At 46.7% G+C, this 22,735-nt stretch overlaps 1 protein-coding gene and 1 long non-coding RNA gene across 2 annotated transcripts in view; both read left to right on the top strand.

The window, feature by feature from the left end:
* Window positions 1-16,064, top strand: part of CDK15 (cyclin dependent kinase 15) — a 67,498-nt gene extending 51,434 nt beyond the window's left edge. The window contains 1 exon segment of the mRNA XM_082242375.1: window positions 15,379-16,064. Within this exon segment, the coding sequence (XP_082098501.1) occupies window positions 15,379-15,488 (110 nt within the window). The 3' untranslated portion in view covers window positions 15,489-16,064.
* Window positions 16,065-16,479: 415 nt separating this feature from the next.
* Window positions 16,480-20,749, top strand: LOC309520948. Its single transcript, XR_014214482.1, has 2 exons — window positions 16,480-16,999; window positions 18,234-20,749. It is a non-coding gene; the product is annotated as an uncharacterized lncRNA (long non-coding RNA).
* The last annotated feature ends 1,986 nt before the right edge of the window (window positions 20,750-22,735 follow it).

Here is a 22,735-nt window from a genome sequence, read left to right as displayed (position 1 = left end):
GTCTTCTCTTCTCATGAAGTGGCCAAAGTATTGGAGCCTCAGCTTCAGGATCTGTCCTTCCAGTGAGCACTCAGGGCTGATTTCCTTCAGAATGGAGAGGTTTGATCTTCTTGCAGTCCATGGGACTCTCAAGAGTCTCCTCCAGCACCATAATTCAAAAGCATCAGTTCTTTGGCAATCAGCCTTCTTTATGGTCCAGCTTTCACTTCCATACATCACTACTGGGAAAACCATAGCGTTAACTATACGGACCTTCGTCGGCAAGGTGATGTCTCTACTTTTTAAGATGCTGTCTAGGTTTGTCATTGTTTTTCTCCCAAGAAGCAGGCATCTTTTAATAGAAAAAAACTTCCTGCCCTCTAAATCAGTTATCCTCAATCTTTTCCCACTGAGGTCAGACTATTAGCCTACATAGGCAGTTGGGGGCCTATTTGTTTTAACCATGCATTTGTACGATGGCTGTGTTGCAAGGTGATGTCTCTGCTTTTTAAGACGCTGTCTAGGTTTGTCATTGCTTTTCTCCCAAGAAGCAATGACAAATCTAGACAGCATGGGTAGGAGCTAGGTGGAGTCATTGATCTAAAAAAAAGTGTAGACTCACACATGCTGACCAGCTTCTGTTTTGACTTGAAATGTTCATTTTGGGCTTCTCAGAAGTTTATAAAGGCAAGAAGCGGGGAGCGGGGGAACTGCTGGCCTGCAATGGGGAAAAAACTGGGGGGGAAAGCTGGGGGGAAAAACACTGACTACAACTCCTAGCATCCATGACCACTGACAGTGTTGGCTGGGGCTGAGGGAAGTTGGAGTTTAGCAACATCTGGAAGGCACCAAGCTGAGGAAGGCACCAAAAAGTATCCAGAGTTAAAAAGAAATCTCCCTGCGCATGGGATAATAATAATAATAATAATAATAATAATAATAATAATAATAATAATACTGTAATACAGTGGTACCTCGGGTTACATACGCTTCAGGTTACATACGCTTCAGGTTACAGACTCCGCTAACCCAGAAATAGTACCTCGAGTTAAGAACTTTGCTTCAGGATGAGAACAGAAATTGTGCTCCAGCTGCGCAGCGGCAGCGGGAGGCCCCATTAGCTAAAGTGGTGCTTCAGGTTAAGAACAGTTTCAGGTTAGGAATGGACCTCCAGAACGAATTAAGTACTTAACCCGAGGTACCACTGTACATCGAACATTCAAAGCTTCCCTAAACAGGGCTGCCTTCAGATGTCTTTTAAAGATAGGATAGCTGCTTATTTCCTTCACATCTGAAGGGAGGGCGTTCCACAGGGCGGGCGCCACTACCGAGAAGGCCCTCTGCCTGGTTCCCTGTAACTTGGCTTCTCGCAGCGAGGGAACCGCCAGAAGGCCGTCGGTGCTTTCTGGGAAGCTTTCTTGTCAGGAAAATGTCTACTTTCTAAGGCTTTTGCAGACATTGACACCTATAAGGCTACCAGATTTTTTTCAACGAATCCAGGGACACTTTTCAACTTCAATGGAGTTAGTATGGGGACTGATTTGTAGAAACAGGGACTGTCCCCAGGAAATGGGGACGTCTGGTAACCTTAACCTAGGGGTTGCTCCGGTTGGCCTCTGCCAAGGACGAAAGGCCCAGGGGGAGGGGCACAAAAACTACTCCTTTCCACTCCGGCTCAGAGTAGCTAGGAGCCCATTTGCCTGTCCATGTGCTCCCTGGCACATGCCTCTGCTGCTCTGGGTCCTCTGGGTGGAGGACTCCGGTTGCTGGTGTGGGCTGTCGCAGCAGCCTCACTCACCTTGTAGTGGTGAGTGGGCTTGCATGTTCCTATAATAATATGACAGCAACAATCGCAGATAACAGTGGCTCTCAAAGTGAACCATTCAAAGTGGGATCAGGTGTTAATCAGGGCTGCATTATCGCCCAACTATATTCATTATTTTCGGCGGCCCTCTGGGGTCCCCTCCCCAGCGAAAGGCGACAAGAAGCAAACTTTTTGAATTTCCAGTCCATAGTCTGAAATTTGACTCCTACAATTGACTCCTACAATTTCACTTTTATCGTTTTGATCGCCATCTTTGTTTGGTCCATAGTCCTCAGGCTCATGAGGAAATCTCTCGTCTGAAGGTCTCCATCCCTCCCAAGGGCCAAGGGGTCCACGGTTTGGACCTCTGCTATCTCCCTCATTGAATTCTCTGTGGTCAGGGGGGAAAGTATGCCTGGACCACCTCGTCTCCATTTCTCTTCTTGGGGTGGGCCTCCCCGTCCCTCAAATTCACGTAAGTGATGGCCAAATCGCTTGTCTGGATGGAAGTCTTCACAAAATTCAGTCACCATGGAACTCTAGATGAGGTCCCCTTCTGTCTGGCATGCCTCTATTTTCTCTACCATCACTCCAGTCTTGGCTACCTCGGAAGGGGTCCCTCTCAGGGCCATGATCAAGACCACCAAGGGAGCCTAGGACTCCTCTGCCTCCATTAAAGTGATAACTGACAGCAGTAGAAATACCTCAGAGAGAATTAAAGCTGGACCTCACAGACGGGGACGCAATATTCTTTGCGTACGAAAACAGCTCTTGACAGGCTTTTCCCGTCTTGTTATCGGGCCCGGGTTGTGGGTGGGTTGGCGGGTGGGAAATAAATGATTTTGACTTTGGAGGCATGTCACAGTCTGAGCAGAAGCCAACAAAGACCATGAGATTCATGGGCGGAATTAAACAAAGTTGTTGCATGCACAGAACAAGGTCCACATGTGTGATGGGACTCCCCCCCCCACCTCCTATCTCTCTCTCTCTCCCCCCTCCCCGCCTCTCTCTGTGTATAGAGCAAGGGAGAGAACTGCATCCCCTTTCTACCCAACCAGCCGCAGAGCACAAATCTACTTTGACACTTTTGGAAAATTGAAAAGATGGAATCTCATAGGAGCCTGCCTTTGCCGGGGGGGGGGGGGAGGCCGAGGAGGAGGAGGGGAGGACTCTCAGCAGGGTGGGGGGGGAGTTGACTTTTCTTTATACATATAGGTTTTTTTCCATGCAGAGTTTAAATTATGCCTGATAAAAGGAGTTTCGTGGATGTTTCAGTTCTTTCAAACCCTCCTGGCTTCCTCCCAATTAAATGAGGTTTGTCAAAGCCACAGGGCTCTGCCGCTGCCTGAGAGGCAGACAAGCACTTCCTGCAGTGACATCTCAAATCCCCGAGGGAGGAGATGAAAGTGCCCGTGCCAAAAGACAGGAAAAGAAGGAGAGAGAGAGAGAGAGAATGTGTGTGTGTGGAGGGGAGAGGTGTGGGTGGGGGGAGAGCAAAGAGACAGAAACGCAGGAGGGGAAAAGGTGGGGAGGGAAGGAGGGAGGCAACAGATTGGCGAACACAACATGTCACTCCTGGAGACGAGATGGATCATTTCCATATGAGGAATGCATTTCTCAGTCCCCTGGGTTGGTATATTGGAGTGTTTCTTACAATGGCTGATATTTCACCCCAGTTGCAGCCCGTGGCGCCTTGGTGGATTGGGGGCAAGTCCATGATGTCATCATGGCAACCCAACGTGTTGGGAAGCCAACCAGAGTCTTTCAGGCAGAAACCATTGCAGTTTGCGATCCAGCAAGCTCGTATTCTCAAGTGAATTCACTACGATTGCAATGATGATAATAGGTGGTACCCAATGCTAGTCATGGGGACGCGGGTGGCGCTGTGGGTTAAACCACAGAGCCTAGGACTTGCTGATCAGAAGGTCGGCGGTTCGAATCCCCACGACAGGGTGAGCTCCAGTTGCTCGGTCCCTGCTCCTGCCAACCTAGCAGTTCGAAAGCACGTCAAAGTGCAAGTAGATAAATAGGTACCGCTCCGGCGGGAAGCTAAATAGTGTTTCCGTGCGCTGCTCTGGTTCGCCAGAAGCGGCTTAGTCATGCTGGCCACATGACCCGGAAGCTGTACGCCGGCTCCCTCGGCCAATAAAGTGAGATGAGCACCGCAACCCCAGAGTTGGCCATGACTGGACCTAATGGTCAGGGGTCCCTTTACCCTTTACCTTTAATGCTAGTCGTAACCAATAAAATAAACGGGCTGAAGTTACTGAAGCCGATTGATTTCCATGGGTCTACTCAGAATATAGCTAATATTGGATATCACCCAACGACAGCAATGTGATTTCAAAACAACAACAACAAAAAACTCCTGATAAACAGCTGCCTGTACTTTCACAATCAAGCAAGACATTTGGGTTCCAGGGTCACTGCAGCTAATTTAATTGAATTACATAAAATTTAGCATTCTGAGTGCATACAAGATTGTGTTCTGGCTGTAGCCTAGTCTAGGGGATGCTGGTGATTAGCTTTCGTGTGCTCAAGTACAAATTTGAAGTGGCAGTGGGTAAAATAATCAGCTTGTTATCTTCATCTGAAAGGATACGAGAGAGAGATCCCCTCCCCCCAACATTGTTATGAAATTGTTATAGCAGAGACCACTCTTTCCTGTAAATTGCCACAGGGGGTGACTAGATGGGTGGGAGGGAGATAAATGAGTGATGCAAAGATCGCTTTTTTATTTTTAAAAAAAGTAGTTTTGATGATGACAACAAGAACAACAAGATTTTAACGATTATTGAAAAGAATGCGAAGGATCAGATGTTAACTGCGTCGGATTCTGAACTGCCGGCAGAGGAGTCTGCTTTCCTTTGGTTCAGGAAAAAGGAGGTGGGAGGGAGGTTTGCAGGAAGGGTGGGGGCTTTTTGTCCCCTTGTAACATGGGTGGGAAACCTTTTTCAGACGGAAGGGCCACATTCTCCTATGGCCAGGGTCAAAGGCTGAAGCAGGTGGAGCTACAAATGCATACGTTCCAAGGGTCCCGATTTTCCAGGGACAGTCCCGGAATTACGAAAGCCATCCCAGCTTCTGATTTGATCCCAAAATGTCCCGATTTTCCCTGCCAATGCCGCTGCTACTGAGCTCAGGGAGGAGGGTGAGCAGACGCTTGTCCCAAGTGATTGTGGCTGCTGCTCTGCTGCTGCGAGGAAGGAACTCGTGACCTCTCCCTGGCCACTGCTTTGAGTAAAGGTAAAGGCACCCCTGACCATCTTGCTTTATTGGCCAAGGAAGCCTGCGTACAGCTTCCGGGTCATGTGGCCAGCATGACTAAGCCGCTTCTGGTGAACCAGAGCAGCGCACGGAAACACCGTTTACCTTCCCGCCAGAGTGGTACCTATTTATCTACTTGCACTTTGACGTCCTTTTAAACTGCCAGGTTGGCAGGAGCAGGGACCGAGCAACGGGAGCTCACCCCGTCGCGGAGATTTGACCCGCCGACTTTCTGATCGGTGACCTACTGCTTCGAGTAGCTATGACCTAAATGAGGCGAGGGATGCATATATAGTCCTGTAGAAAAATAAACTTCATCTGACAATCAATAAGTCCAACAAATTAAAAATGATTGGAAAAAGTTGACTTCAACAAATAGCCCACAATCGTAGAATTCAGTCAGAAGTCTGCTACTAATTGCAATACAGTCGTACCTCGGAAGTCAAACGCCTTGCGTGTTGAACGTTTTGGCTCCTGAACACCACAAACCCAGAAGTGAGTGTTCCAGTTTGCGAATGTTCTTTGGAACCCGAACGCCCAATGCAGGTTCCGCAGGTTCTGATTGGCTGCAGGAGCTTCCTGCAGCCAATCAGAAGCCGCGCCTTGGTTTCCAAACGTTTTGGAAGTCGAACAGACTTCCGGAACAGATTCCATTCGACTTCCGAGGTACGACTGTACTATTACTATAATCCGTGACTAATAAAAGCAGTAGGCACTCAGCATGCAACTTGTATCTGGTGTTCATAGAACCACTGAGGCTGCAATCTTATATACAGAGTAAGCCCAAACTCAACTATGGTGGGGCTTACTTCTGAGTATACTTGTATAAAGATTGCACTGAACATCTCTTAAGGTTTTGGCATCTCCAGGGATGGTGGCTTGTTCATACTGAAGTTTACTGCGTGTTTCTAGCTGTTTAATCTATATAGCCCACAAATCACCCTCAGACTATAGCAATCACCATGCTTTTCACCCATAAATTCCAGTTTGCCTGTAAGCCACTCGGGGAGCCCTTGTTGGCTGAAGAGGCAGGTTAAAAATTATTAAAATAACTACGTTTGTGGAAAAATGACTCCCATATATAGATTGGCCCACTGAAGGCTAAATTCTAACAGCTGCTAAGCAAAGTACACAGCCAATGGTACAGATACAAAACACATTGGGCCGCATGCATACTGCTGGGCACATAGAGTTGGAACCAAAGGCAGTTAAAGAAAACCACGGTTTGTAAACCAACAGTAAACAATGGATACAAATTGGGGGGGGGGGTTGGGCAGCAAGCAAACTATAGTTAAACTGCTGGGCAGGCTTCACACATAACACTAAGCCACAGTTTAATAAACAATAGTTTAATACACCATGGTTTAGCCACGTTATTGGGTTGTTGTTTTGATTTTGATTATATATATATTGTGGTTTTTATGCTGATCTTTTCTCTGAACTGCCCTGAGGCCGCTGGGTATAGGGCGGTACATAAATTCAATAAATAATAATAAATAATAATACATCATGGTTTAGCATTTCATAAGTGTTAGCTCAGTACACCATGGTTTAGCATGATGTGCAACCCAGGTCTATAAGGCAAGGTTGCTGCACTTTCCCATACATATTAATGGAAATATATGAACCCTGGGAAAGTTAATTCCATTTGGTAACTCCAGTCTTGTATTGCCAGACCATATTGGTGCTGGTGCACAATAGTTTAGTGATAACAAGGGTCCCTTCTACCCCTTCTTGAATAGTTCTTCGAACCGTAATTAATTCCACTCCCTGTCAGACTTTAAGCTGACCCCAAGTAGTCTGTTCACCAGAGTAGCTGACTTTGATGTGAGATTTCTTTAAGTAAAGACCAGGGAAAACAGTAAATTGTGGCTGTGAGCTAGAGCTGTTGATATTGCATACTTAAGAATCCTCTCACTCTTTGGGGCGATTGCAGCGTTAACTTGCAGGAAAGTGCTTTGAATTTCATTCGTGAGATCCGCCCTCCCATCCCTGCCACCGCTTTAATGATTTTGGAGCTGTGGTTGGTAAAGGGTAAAGGGAACCCTGACCATTAGGTCCAGTCGTGGCCGACTCTAGGGTTGCAGAGCTCATCTCGCTTTATTGGCCGAGGGAGCCGGCGTACAGCTTCAGGGTCATGTGGCCAGCATGACTAAGCCGCTTCTGGCGAACCAGAGCAGCGCACGAAAACGCCGTTTACCTTCCCACTGGAGTGGTACCTATTTATCTACTTGCACTTTGATGTGCTTTTGAACTGCTAGGTTGGCAGGAGCAGGGACTGAGCAACGGGAGCTCACCCCATTGCGGGGATTCAAACCGCCGACCCTTTGATCAGCAAATCCTAGGCTCTGTGGTTTAACCCACAGTGCCACCCCCACCTAATTTTCCACTTCCAATGCAGATTGGCCTTTCTGCGGCAAGCATTCCAAATGTATTGTTGTTAACACCACTGTGTGGATCCTGGTCACCGACCACTGAGTGCTGTCATCCCTGCTTCATGTCATTGGTAGTCAGGACAGGAGACTCACTATGTCGCGGGTGGGGAGCAGTATTCCCTGGAGAGTCAGCATGGTGTAGTGGTTAAGAGTGGTAGACTCGTAATCTGGTGAACCGGGTTCGCTTCCCCGCTACTCCACATGCAGCTGCTGGGTGACCTTGGACCAGTCACACTTCTCTGAAGTCCCTCAGCCCCACTCACCCCACAGAGTGTTTGTTGTGGGGGAGGAAGGGAAAGGAGAATGTTAGCCGCTTTGAGACTCCTTCGCGTTGTGTTAAGGCAGGATATCAAATTCAAACTCTTCTTCTTCTTCTTCTTCTTCTTCTTCTTCTTCTTCTTCTTTTAAGTAACCTAGTCAGAGTCACATGCCAATGGTCATAGAATCATAGAATCATAGAGTTGGAAGAGACCACAAGGGCCATCGAGTCCAACCCCCTGCCAAGCAGGAAACACCATCAGAGCACTACTGACATATGGTTGTCAAGCCTCTGCTTAAAGACCTCCAAAGAAGGAGACTCCACCACACTCCTTGGCAGCAAATTCCACTGTCGAACAGCTCTTACTGTCAGGAAGTTCTTCCTAATGTTTAGGTGGAATCTTCTTTCTTGTAGTTTGGATCCATTGCTCCGTGTCCGCTTCTCTGGAGCAGCAGAAAACAACCTTTCTCCCTCCTCTATGTGACATCCTTTTATATATTTGAACATGGCTATCATATCACCCCTTAACCTCCTCTTCTCCAGGCTAAACATGCCCAGCTCCCTTAGCCGTTCCTCATAAGGCATTGTTTCCAGGCCTTTGACCATTTTGTTTGCCCTCCTCTGGACATGTTCCAGTTTGTCAGTGTCCCTCTTGAACTGTGGTGCCCAGAACTGGACACAGTATTCCAGGTGAGGTCTGACCAGAGCAGAATACAGTGGCACTATTACTTCCCTTGATCTAGATGCTATACTCCTATTGATGCAGCCCAGAATTGCATTGGCTTTGGTGGACCAATTGCATTGGTGGACAAGGTCACAGGCAAAAGTGGGCAAAGCAACAGATGTGAATTTTATCTAGTTTCTATATGCACGCCCAGCCCTTTCTATCCTTCAGCTGGGCAAGCAAGAAGCATTATCAGTGTCCGAGAGCATATTACCCCTGAGGAATAGCTCAATTGGTAGAGCACGGGACTCTTAATCTCAAGGTTTGAGCCCCACGTTAGGTGAAATATTCCTGCATTGCAGAGAGCTGGGCTAGATAATTCTCGTGGTCCCTTCCAACTCTACAATTTTTATTATTCATATTAATAATAATTTTATTATTTGTACCCTGCCCATCTGGCTGGGTTTCCCCAGCCACGCTGGTCGGCTCCCAACATAATATTAAAAACACAATAAAACATCAAACATTAATAACTTCTCTAAACAGGGCTGCCTTCAGATGTCTTCTAAAAGTCAGGTACAGTGGTAACTCAGGTTAAGTACTTAATTTGTTCCAGAGGTCCATCCTTAACCTGAAACTGTTCTTAACCTGAATCACCACTTTAGTTAATGGCGCCTCCTGCTGCCGCCGAGCTGCCGAAACACGATTTTTGTTCTCATCCTGAAGCAACGTTCTTAACCCGAGGTACTATTCTGGGTTAGAGGAGTCTGTAACCTGAAGCATATGTAACCTGAAGCATATGTAACCTGAGGTATCACTGTAGTTGTTTATTTCCTTGACATCGGATGGGAGGGCGTTCCACAGGGTAGGTGCCACTACCGAGAAGGCCCTCTTCCTGGTTCCTTGTAATCTCACTTCTCATAGTGAGGGAACCACCAGAAGGCCCTCGGAGCTGGACCTCAGTGTTCGGGCTGAACGATGGGAGTGGAGACGCTCCTTCAGGTATACTGGAATTCTATGATTTCAGTCAGGCAAAAACATTTAAGGAGTTCAGAACAGGGCTGGTGAGGGATGTTGGCTGGGAGCAGATAGAGATTGTTAGGGTTGCGGCGCTCATCTCGCTTTATTGGCTGAGGGAGCCAGCATGCAGCTTCCGGGTCATGTGGCCAGCATGACTAAGCCGCTTCTGGAGAACCAGAGCAACGCACGGAAATGCCGTTTACCTTCCCGCCAGAGTGGTACCTATTTATCTACTTGCACTTTGATGTGCTTTTGAACAGCTAGGTTGGCAGGAATAGGGACCGAGCAACGGGAACACACCCCGTCGCGGGGATTCAAACCACTGACCTTCTGATCGGCAAGTCCTAGGCTCTATGGTTTAACCCACAGCGCCACCCACGTCCCCCAAGAGAGACAATTCCTCCCTAAAGTGGCTTGGGCACTTGCTAAAGGAGCAAACATGCCTCCCTGACCCCTCTCTCATCCATTTTGATCTATGTCAGTGTGCAGACAAGCACACCTCCCCTTGTGCGCTAACAGCACAGGGAGCTGTCCGTCTGTTCACTTGGTGTGATCGCTTTTGAGCAAGCTTCAAACCTTTCACATAGCTGTGGGGCCCTAAAAAGGTCTAATCTGATCTATCCATTGTAAAGTTTCAGCGCTAGTGAATGCAGACTTTGGAAATTTTCACATATGAAGCTTGAGTCAGTGGTATGTTATATAACTGATTTTTTAAAAATTCACTACAATGATAACACTGGATTTCTCTTCTGTGGTATGTCCTGAATTTATGAAAACAGCTGTTTAAGGATTGGTACCAGAGTTTGATTTCCTTGTCCCTTTCCCCTTGTGTGTTGCGTTTTTTAGTTTGTCACCCTGTAGGCAGGGACTATCTTGTTTTTATTGACTGCATGTAAGCAAGTCACTCTGGTAACCTTCTTGGTTGAAGAGTGGGGTACAAACGCTCTAAACAAACTAAATAATAAATAAGATTACAACATGCATGTGCCAGGCAAGTAGGTGAGAGAGAGTCTCAAGTCCTGTCAGTTGTTGGCAGGACTTCACACTTGAGGAAGAAATGAAATGGGTTCTCCCCACTGGGCATGTGGTGAAGTGGTTAAGAGCGGTAGACTTGTAATCTGGTGAACCGGGTTCGCGTCTCCGCTCCTCCACATGCAGCTGCTGGGTGACCTTGGGCCAGTCGCACTTCTCTGAAGTCTCTCAGCCCCACTCACCTCACAGAGTGTTTGTTGTGGGGGAGGAAGGGAAAGGAGATTGTTAGCCGCTTTGAGACTCCTTCAGGCAGTGATAAAGCGGGATATCAAATCCAAACTCTTCTTCTCTTCTTCTAACATCTGCGCATGATCAGTGGCTGCCTGAAACATACAACTTCAGCTGAACTGGATGGAAACTGGTTTCAGGGAAAGCACATCAAACAGGAGTATTTTTCAAGAAGCTGCAGCAGAAGATCCCAGTTGGTGGTCCATGGACCCCAGGAGATCTGCGTAACCCATGTCACATACCCATCAACTGTCCAGGACATCCCGTTTTTTTGGGGGGGGAGCGGAGCACGGTGCCCCAAAATGCACAATATTGTGGCACTGAAAAATGCATGTTTTGGGGTGCTGTGCTCTTGTGCAGGTCATGTGAGTCATGTGGGAGCGCAGCCCGGAAGACACATGTCCTGGTTTTGTGTTGGGACATGTTGGAGGGTATGGTGGCACCATTCGCATAACGAAAACCTCACCACATACATGTCAACATTTTCAAAAGTAGGGGTTCCGAGAGACCTGTCAGGAGTAAGCATGGACCAATGGTACCAATTAGTATGGGGGGAAAATAAGAGAGAGAGACATTGCACACACTTTTGTAAATCAACAAAATCTATAATAATGATGATGATGATGATGATGATGATGATGATGATGATGTAGGGGTTCCATTGCTTGGCTTTTGAAAAGCAGAGGGTCTGCTGTACTTACCTAACTGGGGACCACTGAGCTATAGGAATACCTGTAGATTTGTGTTTAACATCTTGTGTACAGTGGTACCTCCGGTTACAGACACTTCAGGTTACAGACGCTTCAGGTTACAGACTCCGCTAACCCAGAAATAGTACCTCAGGTTAAGAACTTTGCTTCAGGATGAGAACAGAAATCGTGTGGCAGCGGCGGCACAAGGCCCCATTAGCTAAAGTGGTACCTCAGGTTAAGAACAGTTTCAGGTTAAGAACGGAGCTCCGGAACGAATTAAGTTCTTAACCCGAGGTACCACTGTACTTAGCTTTAAACACCACCAGTGGGAGTGTGCCGGAGCCAGAGTAAGTGGTAATTTTTACACAACCTAAGAATCCCATTCCCAAGCTACTCATACCGTTGATATATATTTTTGTAGTGGAAGTAGAAGCATCTGGGGGGGAGGGGATTTCCAGCAGAAAAACCGTGTGAGGAGGAAGGGCACAGAAATTCCTCTCCCGCCCTCCAAACTGGTCCTCTTCCTCAAATTACCGCCTCTAAAGCAGCTACGCTGTAGAAAAGGAAAATTGAAAAAGACTCAAAGGACTACATAGATTGTGTTTGTTGTTCCAGTGGCAGAGGCAATATTTAAACCGGAGCGCTTGTAATTCCCCCCCATCCCACTATACTTGTGCCCCCCTCCCCAAGACAGAAATAATTTAAAGAGTAACTGTGCTCTGCAATGTGCCACTGCTGCATGCTGCATTTTGCTGGCTGGATTGCTTTGCAGCCAGGGATGCTGTGGGAGCTAGGCAGAGCTGAACTCTGCTGCCACCCCCAAGCTCAGAGGAGAGGAAGAGAGAGGAGCAAAATAGAGATGCAGGTTTCACAGGGAACAAAAGTTTAAAAGTTAAAGCTGGAAATTGTGACAACAACAAGCCATCATCCACCAAGTGAGGAACTCAATTAGTCTGAAAGACAACTATGGCACTGTCTCCCCCCCCCCCAAAAAAAAATGCTCTAAATACGCACGGATATAAAAATTTAAAACAAACTATCTCTCTCTATTGACTGCCTGGATGACGGCCCTTTTCCTTCTCGTTTTTCTTTAAACATCCACTTTCATATTTATTTATTCTAAGCGCAAAGCAGCTGCGATAATTAGACTGTCAGATTCGGTAAGTTAATGAGGAGTCAGTGGAGTGGAAGCGTTTGCATTTGTTAAGATTGCTGAAGAAGGGAACCACCATGCTCTTGGTTTGCTCTGTCTTTTTGTCTCTCTTCTTTTCTCTCTCCCCCCCCCTCCCCTTCCCTCCCGCCCTCCACTGGGTGGGAAGAAGAGAGCTTGGCAGCACATAGGAAGATTTGAATCCTTTTGATTAGCAGGCTGCATTCCCACTACTGTTATGCCAAATTATTTCTTTTCTGGGGCTCCTGGCATTTAAAAAAAAGAGAATTTCCAGATAAGAATCCTACGAGGGCAGGAAGCATGGCTAGAGAATCCTAGCTTCACTCCACACACCCTCCAGATGGAAAAGGGAAACTTGTAGAAGTTTCTGGGCTTCTTTTTATTATGATATTAGGAAAATACTAACGCGCATTTCTTCCTCTTTACATTTTTTTAAAAAAACAAAGTACAGTGGTACCTCGGGTTAAGTACTTAATTTGTTCGGGAGGTCTGTTCTTAACCTGAAACTGTACTTAACCTGAAGCACCACTTTAGCTAATGGGGCCTCCTGCTGCCGCCGTGCCACCAGAGCACGATTTCTGTTCTCATCCTGAAGCAAAGTTCTTAACCCAAGGTACTATTTCTGGGTTAGCGGAGTCTGTAACCTGAAGCGTATGTAACCCGAGGTACCACTGTAACTATAAAGAGAATTGGGTTGTTATTTTTCTGGGAGGATTAAAGGTAAAGGTAAAGGGACCCCTGACCATTAGGTCCAGTCGTGACCAACTCTGTGGTTGCAGCGCTCATCTCACTTTACTGGCCAAGGGAGCCGGCATACAGCCTCCGGCTCATGTGGCCAGCATGACTAAGCCGCTTCTGGCGAACCGGAGCAGCGCACGGAAACGCTGTTTACCTTCCCGCCAGAGCAGTACCTATTTATCTGCTTGCACTTTGACGTGCTTTCAAACTGCTAGGTTGGCAGGAGTAGGGACTGAGCAACGGGAGCTCACCCCGTCGTGAGGATTCGAACCACCGACCTTCTGATCAGCAAGTCCTAGGCTCTGTGGTTTAACCCACAGCGCCATCCTGCTCCCTGGGAGGATTACTGGGACTGAAATGTAGATATCCTGGACAACTTCAGATATTGCCCGAAGTGCTGCACAGTAAAAGCACAAGTGTCTGGGATAAGGAGGGTCGGCTCTATCATTGGGCAGAGTGAGGCACCCATCTCAGGCAGCAGATGCTGGGGGGAACTGGGACCGGTGGCAAGGTTTTGGAGGACAGGCTTTGCTTGACACACACACAGGAAGGCTACCTTGTACTGAGTCAGACCTATAGCCCATTGCATTGGGCTCAATCTTGTCTACAGTGACTTGGAGCAAGTCTCCAGGATTTCAGACAACGATCTCTCCCAGCCCTTAAGCCAAAAGAAAGAGGCTGGGGAATGGAAAACAGTCCATAATTGGGACAGGTTAGGCATCCAGGCTGCAATGTATGGTCTGAGAGAGAGATGGAGTGCCAAGCCAAGGCTGATGGTCAGACAAAGTCTAGGTGTGACTAGTTGTTGTTTTTTAATCCCCCAGCATCCCATCAAAAAAGCCATCAAAAGAGGTGACCTGGAAGACTTGTCGCGGGTGGGGGTGGGAACCCCATCAGTTTAGTCTGATAAGCAACTGGCTAACTGGAGCCAAGGATAATGGCTCAGGAACCATTCCCTGCTGTGCAGCGATAACAAGCAGCTGACTCATCCACTTTGTGTGCTTCCAGGCTCATATAGGATCAGGGAACATGTATAATCTGTGCCCACAATCAGATCTTGCACATCTCACAGAGAGGAAGATGCACACACACACAACCTCAAGATTACAAAAAAGTGGATTCATTAGTCACTGGGACCTTTGCTTTTTGACACTTCTTGTAAGGTGCAAAGCTAGCTCATTGCTTGCTTGCTAAATAATAGGGATGTGTGACTTTTTGCCAGTAAATCAACTGATTGCCGGTTTACTACTAGAACTGCAGAGTGAACATGTTTCTTTCCACGGTTGTAGTTTCCAGTGGTGGTTTCGTGTTAAAATTACTTTGGGAAGGAGTCGGGGAATAGTTTGCTGCTGGTCCCTATGGTATGTTTCAGTCTGTGGATGAATTTCTGGAGCAGATTGCCTGACTCCCTTCATTAACCTGGTGTTTTCCAGATTCTTTGGAGTAGAACTCCCACCAGTCCCAGCTACCACAGCAGATAGGAGTTGTAGTCCAAAATAACTGGAGAGTTGCTGGCTTGCAAAGGCTTGGACATAGCATAGCTACTGGGTTAAAAAAAAAAAAGGGGACCCTGTGTATCTGAAGAAGTGTGCATGCACACGAAAGCTCATACCAAGAACTAACTTAGTTGGTCTTTAAGGTGCTACTGGAAGGAATTTTTTTATTTTGACTATGGCAGACCAACACGGCTACCTATCTGTAAAAAAAAAAAAAAGTTATCATAAATGTTACTAAAATGATAGATTCCACTAGAAGAGGGGTTGAGAACCTACAGATGTTCTTGGACTCAAGCTCCCATCATCCCCGACCATTGACTATATTGGCTGAAGCTGATGGGAGTTGGAAGCCAACAATATTTGGAGAGTTATGGGTTATCCATCCCACTTGCACTGGTGTAGAGGCTCTCCAAGAAATCTGGGGAAGCTCATCCAGGAATAACCTTACTCCTGTGTCAAGCAGCATCACATAGGAGCAGTTTTCTTTCAAGACAAGCAATATGGGTCACCATCAAGGACAGATTTGACCCAGTGCAGGCTCCCCTGTATTGCTCCCCTGTAACTGATACTTGGCTTCTTTGTTTCCTTCATAGCACAGTCCATCTTCACGGTTCCCGGAGTGAAGCTGAAACCAGAAATGTGTGATCTCTTTGCTCCATACGAGAAGGGTCATCACAAAATCAGCTCTAGCAAGTTTTGGTGAAAAGAACAAACGAAGTGTGGACTTCTTTTCTGGGGCGAGGAAGTCAACGGATGTAGTTCATTGTCACTATTTGAGTCTGGGCTTGCCATTAAAACTAAGAAGTGATAATAGAAAATAGGAGCAGACTGTATTATAAGCATAAGTAAAAGGAGCAAAATATTTTTCCCCTTTAGGTTTCAGGATTAAGTGCAACTATCAATGTGTCCTGGGACCATTTGATTAAGGGTGGGCTATACGAACAGATTCCTGCCAACCTAGCAGTTCAAAAGCACGTCAAAGTGCAAGTAGATAAATAGGTACCACACTGGTGGGAAGGTAAACAACGTTTCCGTGCACTGCTCTGGTTCGCCAGAAGCGGCTTAGTCATGTTGGCCACATGACCCAGAAGCTGTACGCCGGCTCCCTCGGCCAACAAAGTGAGATGAGCACCGCAACCCCAGAGTCAGTCACGACTGGACCTAATCGTCAGGGGTCCCTTTACCTTTACCTTTATACGAACAGATAATAATGTAATAGATTGGGGGGAACCCCTCCTAAATCCTAGACATTAATAAATGGTTTGTTGTTGTTTAGTCATTTAGTCGTGTCCGACTCTTCGTGCCCCCAAGGACCAGAGCACGCCAGGCATTCCTGTCTTCCACTGCCTCCCGCAGTTTGGTCAAACTCAGGCTGGTAGCTTCGAGAACACTGTCCACCCTTCTCATCCTCTGTCGTCCCCTTCTCCTTGTGCTCTCCATCTTTCCCAACATCAGGGTCTTTTCCAAGGAGTCTTCCCTTCTCATGAGGTGGCCAAAGTACTGGAGCCTTAGCTTCAGGATCTGTCCCTCCAGTGAGCACTCAGGTCTGATTTCCTCAATAAATGGTAGGATTTTGATTATTTGGAATGTGAAGGGAGAAATACAAGCTGCAGAGGAACTCCTGGGCCAGCCCATGCAAAATGACCTGGCCAAGCTAGGGCCATTAAGAAACAAAACAGGGCCATTGAGGACCGAGGCCAGCTGGCACCAAAACCAATCAAGGTCTGCGAGACTGGATGTATATATGAAGGCCTACAGAGCTGGGCCTCAGATCCAGCCTGAATCATAATCTGGTGCTCTTTCATTGGTCAGAAGACCAAGAAAGAAGGTAGATAAGGGACCGTGGTTGTAGTGACCCAAGAGAGCTAATCTTGCTGGGGAAAGGGCTTTGGCCACACTGGAGCAAGCCCACAGCTCCTAAATCCAAGGTCTGCACTTTGTGTTAGCTATGAGTTATAAGTAGGACATTTTCCCTTTGATTTGAAGAGGCTCACCACTCTCAACTTTATTTTTATTGAGTGCTACAGCAAAAGTTTTCACAGCACAAACAACACTGCACACAGCAAAAGCAACAGCGAAAGACAGTTTGAGCTGCAAGTTCATTTGGGTCAAGCACAAGCCAAGCTTTTTTCCATTTTTAAAAGAGAAAAGACATTTTCTATCACAAAAATAAATTGGATTTGGCTGTGCTTTTGTAATTAGCGAATCTCTGATGTTTACATCAATCTATGGCTGACTTCAAAGGGATGTGGGTGGCACTGTGGGTTAAACCACAGAGCCTAGGACTTGCCAATCAGAAGGTCGGCGGTTCGAATCCCCGCAACAGGGTGAGCTCCCGTTGCTCAGTTCCTGCTCCTGCCAACCTAGCAGTTGGAAGTTCAAGTAGATAAATAGGTACTGCACCGGCGGGAAGGTAAACGGCGTTTCCGTGTGCTGTAATGTGTATGGGTTGCTCGTGCATAAGTTGCCACCTCTCCAGGCTTTGTTGCCTTGCTAAACCTTTCAGTCTGGACAGCCCTTCACTTCGTGGCTGCCTCAGTCGCTAGCAGAATCCGTCAGTGGGCGTTTCTTAAATCTTTTCCAACATAAAAGTTGTTTGACACCCAGTCTCCTCCTACTCTCTCTGCACGGAAGTCTTCTACACAGGGTGGGCGTGGGTAGCGGAGGACCCGTGCTCTCCCCGCTGGTGTCCGGTGAAGAGTCCTGGAGCCCTCTCGCCGATTCCCCCATCAGCCCCTCTATATCCCTGCTGTTGCGCTGATTTGCTTCCCCATCTGCGGAGCTGCCTCTCTCCCTGCTGGGCCCTTCTCCATCATCATTTGAGAGCCTTCCCTCCGCCTCTAGCTCCGATGTCAGTTCCCTGACACATGCGCTGCTCTGGTTCGCCAGATATGGCTTAGTCATGCTGGCCACATGATCCGGAAGCTGTACGCCGGCTCCCTCGGCCAATAAAGCAAGATGAGCACCGCAACCCCAGAGTCGGCCATGACTGGACCTAATGGTCAGGGGTCCCCTTTACCTTTACCTTACAGAAGGCTAGTTTCTATGCTCTCACCCACCCCTCTCGATCCTTCATCCACGAATCTGATCAGGTAGCCTCCAGAAATAGCATGTTTCACTCAGAGTTTGTTAATGAATATATTATTTATTTAACATAATCGAAGCCTCCAGCCTTTCCCGTTAATAAACAACGTACAGTCATACCTCAGGATAAATACGCTTCAGGATAAGTATTTTTGGGTTGTGCTCCGCGGCGACCCGGAAGTACCAGAGCGTGTTATTTCCGGGTTTTGCTGCTCACGCATGTGCAGACAGTCAAAATGACGTCACGCACATGCGCGGAAGCGGCGAAACGCGACACACGCAGACGCACAGTCGCGTCTTACGTTCTGTTCAGGATGCAAACGGGGCAACCCCAGAGTCGGTCACAACTGGACCTAATGGTCAGGGGTCCCTTTATTTATGGCTGACTTACACCAGCATAGATGCTAACAGAATCTGGTTACAGGCCATGTCTTCCTTCTCTGACGACACATCTCAGCAGTAACAGAGGAAACAGATGTCCTGAGTTGCGTATTATCTTTTGTTTAGAAAGCAGCGTCAGTAAGATTGACTTAGCAACCGAGATGTTAACAGTGCGGTCTGATTTTTGGACCCTTAGGATAAATCTGACTGTCCCTTGATAAAGAGATCGCCAGACCAGGGTCTGGGTGGACAAGCAGAACAGATGGGAGCCGATAATTTCAAGAATGTATTGACTGATCCAAGGCTTAGGGACAGACTTGTCATTCCTGGGGTTGGTTTCCGATCTTTCCCAACAAAGGGATTCCTGGAGGAAGGAGAGGATTAGATTAAAGTCGAGCAGTGTCTCCGGGGAAAGATGGCTCATTGGATGAAGTCAACAAAAGGAATTGTTTAATATTTGTTACACTGTCCTAGAGAGACCTTCCACCATCACTAATGGGATTATCATTATACCAGTTCCACGCCAACGGAGTATTCAAAACGTGCCGAGTGGGCAGATGACTTCGCTAAATTCAACTGTTCCATCCCAAATATGTCTGCTTTTGAAAAAGGAAAGGATTGCAAGTGAGCTTATATGGATCCAGCCAAGGAATTTTGGTGGTGGAAGTTTTCAGCGGAGGCCAGTGATATTCTAGTGAGTCAGAAGCACATATTTAATCTCCTTGATCTCGCCATTCTTGACAGAATGACAGAATGTCAATAGGAAAGGTGCTCTTAAGCGACTTCTGATGTGGTGGGAGCATCTTTTGAGTTCTTTCATAGACAGCGCATTCTCACAGCGTTTCTCATCAGAATTCGTTTCCAGAGAGAACAAGAAAACTCAAGGCTTGCTCTTGTGTTTTCCTCCAGTCAGCCAAGGCAAACTTGCTTATCTCCAAATAATCAGGCCCACAACTGAGGGAAATAAATATAGAGATGATAAAAGTCATTAGCAATTATATAACGTAAGTCCATGAAAGTTAATTGCCCATCTGCCCACACAGATCTGTATTAGTCATTTGTGGCCTAAAAGAAACAATTTTTTTTTTTTAAAAAAAAGATTGCCTTGAGGTGATTCTTACTCACCGCAGCTGCCTAGACAACTAAGAACACCAGCCTGTTTGCATGAGTATGCTCCTGAATCATGCCACAATTAGTCAAAAGGATTATTCTGCAAAGTCTGAACTAGATAACCATGTGCCTTACAAATTAACCATAGATATCCATACATTAAATCATAATGCACACAAGGAACCATGAATACCTATAGAAAGTGCTAGGGAAAATTAGGGTCCGTGCTCCAGTTTTACCGGTAATTTAGCTTTGTTGTTGTTGTTTAGTCGTTTAGTCGTGTCCAACTCTTCGTGACCCAATGGACCAGAGCACGCCAGGCACTTCTGTCTTCCACTGCCTCTCGCAGTTTGGTCAAACTCATGCTGGTAGCTTCGAGAACGCTGTCCCACCATCTCATCCTCTGTCGCCCCCTTCTCCTTGTGCCCTCCATCTTTCCCAACATCAGGGTCTTTTCCAGGGAGTCTTCTCTTCTCATGAGGTGGCCAAAGTCTTGGAGCCTCAGCTTCAGGATCTGTCCTTGCAGTGAGCACTCAGGGCTGATTTCCTTCAGAATGGAGAGGCTTGATCTTCTTGCAGTCCATGGGACTCTCAAGAGTCTCCTCCAGCACCACAATTCAAAAGCATCAATTCTTCAGCGATCAGCCTTCTTTATGGTCCAGCTTTCACTTCCATACATCACTACTGGGAAAACCATAACTTTAACTATACAGACCTTTGTTGGCAAGGTGATGTCTCTACTTTTTAAGATGCTGTCTAGCTACCTTGTATATTATTTTATGCTATTGTGGGCTGTGTGAGGTAAAGCCACCTGATCGTTGACTTTATCATGCCATTTTCTCGTTTCTCATTTTCTCATCAGGATTAATCCAAACCCCAGCCTTTCATAGAGGCCTTTTTTTTTGGTACAGGTCATTCACAAAAACCTCACAACGGGATCACAGCAAACCCATCCTCTGACAACTTCGTGACACCTTCAAATAATTTGAGAATATACCAACATGAGGAACTATGTCACGCATGAAGATGGAGGGTGTGGGGAGCGAATTGTGGCGAAGGAGAGAGAAAGTATGCGTTAAGATGTACCAAAATAGGGTTTTCTTCCGTTTTAAAAAAGGCCTTCATCAGAGCAATGCTAACATTTTGGGGAAAGGAGGGGGGCATGTTTCCCCCCAGTCAATTCAAGTACTGGCTTGCGGAGGCAAAATACTGCAATATTCTTTGGGTTCCCCCACCCCTAGACCATTGGATTGTGTGCTAAAGTAGCATACTTGAGTAACAAACAAATTGACTATCGTATTATTTACCCCCCAAAAATCATCATTATTTATTTTTACAAGTATGCGGTTTTAAAAAAATAAAATAAATGAAATTCTTCTTCGTTTCCTCCTCCTCTTCCACAAAGTAAATTTCATGACCATTTTTTAGAGAAAAAAACACAAACAACCCAAAGGAGAACTAAGCCACAGATCTCTTGTCTAAACGCTGACACAACCGTAGCCAGAATGGCAAACAATGGGCAATATTCTCTCAGAAACCCAGCAAAAATCCCTCACACAACCTGCGACTGCGTTTGGGAAACGCAGATTAAAAAAAAAAGCCCCTTCTTGGATCATGGGAAGGTGTCACCTCAGTAATGATACCAGGGACAGAGATAAAAGTCCCCAGGCTCTGGTCATGAGACACAGCTTCATTACTCGCACAGCGGGTGGTCCTGTGGCTCTCAACGCTTGCATTTATTTTTTATTTTAATTTTTTTATTCTCTGATAATGAGAAAATGTTTAAACTCCCATCCCTGTGTTTAAACACTTCTTCCTGCTGACAGCAGCAGGGAGAGCCCTTGATCAGCTGTCAGGCTGAAAAGTGCACTTTTTCCGGGAAAGTAAACAGCATGTTTGCCAGTGGGAAATAATTTTCTATTTGTTTGCACACTGTTAGTGCTGGGAGTGATGGAGCCATGTCAAAGTAGCTGATTGACTCGGAGAGGGGGAATAGCAAATGGGCCGGGGGAGGGGGGAATGCCCTTTATTGTGTGCTTTTGGTAAAAAGAGCCTGCGATTTCGGAGATTTCACCGCACACCAACATTTTGAGGCTCAGTTTCGGCACCTCCCTCTGTGTGAGCCTCTGAATCAGTGGGGTGCAGAAAGAATAATGGGGAGTTGCGGCACAGTTCAATATAAAAATCTGTTGTATGGAGAACATTTTACAAACCAGGTGTTCTTTTATATATAAAACATGAAACAGGATTTACACCTGTCTATGTGTTTCTCAGGGATGTGGGTGGTGCTGTGGTCTAAACCACAGAGCCTAGGGCTTGCCAATCAGAAGGTTGGCGATTTGAATCCCCGCGATGGGGTGAACGCCCGTTGCTCGGTCCCTGCTCCTGCCAACCTAGCAGTTCGAAAGCACGTCAAAGTGCAAGTAGAGAAATAGGTACCACTCCGGCAGGAAGGTAAATGGCGTTTCCATGCACTGCTCTGGTTTCACCAGAAGTGGCTCAGTCATGCTGGCCACATGACCCGGAAAAACTGTCTGTGGACAAACGTCGGCTCCCTCAACCAGTAAAGCGAGATGAGCGCCGCAGCCCCAGAGTCATTCGCGACTGGACTTAACTGTCAGGGGTCCTTTACCTTTTTACCTTTATGTATTTCTCATATAAACTACTCAGTTGCTAGATTTTACAAAGCGTGGTAGACTGGGGAGGTCCGCTTACCTTAAGGAAATTTTCACATGAGCATGCAGTGATCAAATGGATTGCATCTCAGATACACTCACCTATTGCTGTTGTTTTAATATATTTAAATTTTTTGTTGTATGACTTTATTCCAGGGCGCTCTGAGTACAGTGGTACCTCGGGATGCGAACAAGATCTGTTCCGGAGCCCCGTTCGCATCCTGAACAGAACGTAAGATGTGACTGTGCGTCTGCGTATGTGTGGATCGCGTTTCGCTGCTTCCGTGCATGTGTGTGACGTCATTTCGCATGCGCGAGAGGCGAAACCCGGAAGTAACGCACTCCGTTACTTCTGGGTCGCCGCGGAGCGCAACCCAAAAATACTCATCCTGAAGCGTATTTATCCCGAGGTATGACTGTACGATGTTTATTAACGGGAAAGGCCGGGGGTTTCAATTACTGGTATGTTAAATAAATAATACATTCATTAACAAACTCTGAGTGAAACATGTTATTTCTGGAGGCTACTTGATCAGATTTGTGGATGAAGGATCAGGAGGGGTGGGTGAGAGCATAGAAACTAGCCTTATGTACAAATGTAAAGTTTAATTTCCTTGTGTTATGTACTGAAGTTCTCACCCTGGGCCAGCAGGGGGATACTGTAGATAGTTCAGGTCCACATATGCAAATAAGGGATTGA

This window comes from Podarcis vaucheri (genome assembly GCF_965113315.1).
Source record: "Podarcis vaucheri genome assembly, contig: SUPER_1_unloc_1, whole genome shotgun sequence".
Classification (NCBI taxonomy): Eukaryota; Metazoa; Chordata; class Lepidosauria; order Squamata; family Lacertidae; genus Podarcis; species Podarcis vaucheri.
This window is presented reverse-complemented; position numbering and strand designations above follow the sequence as displayed.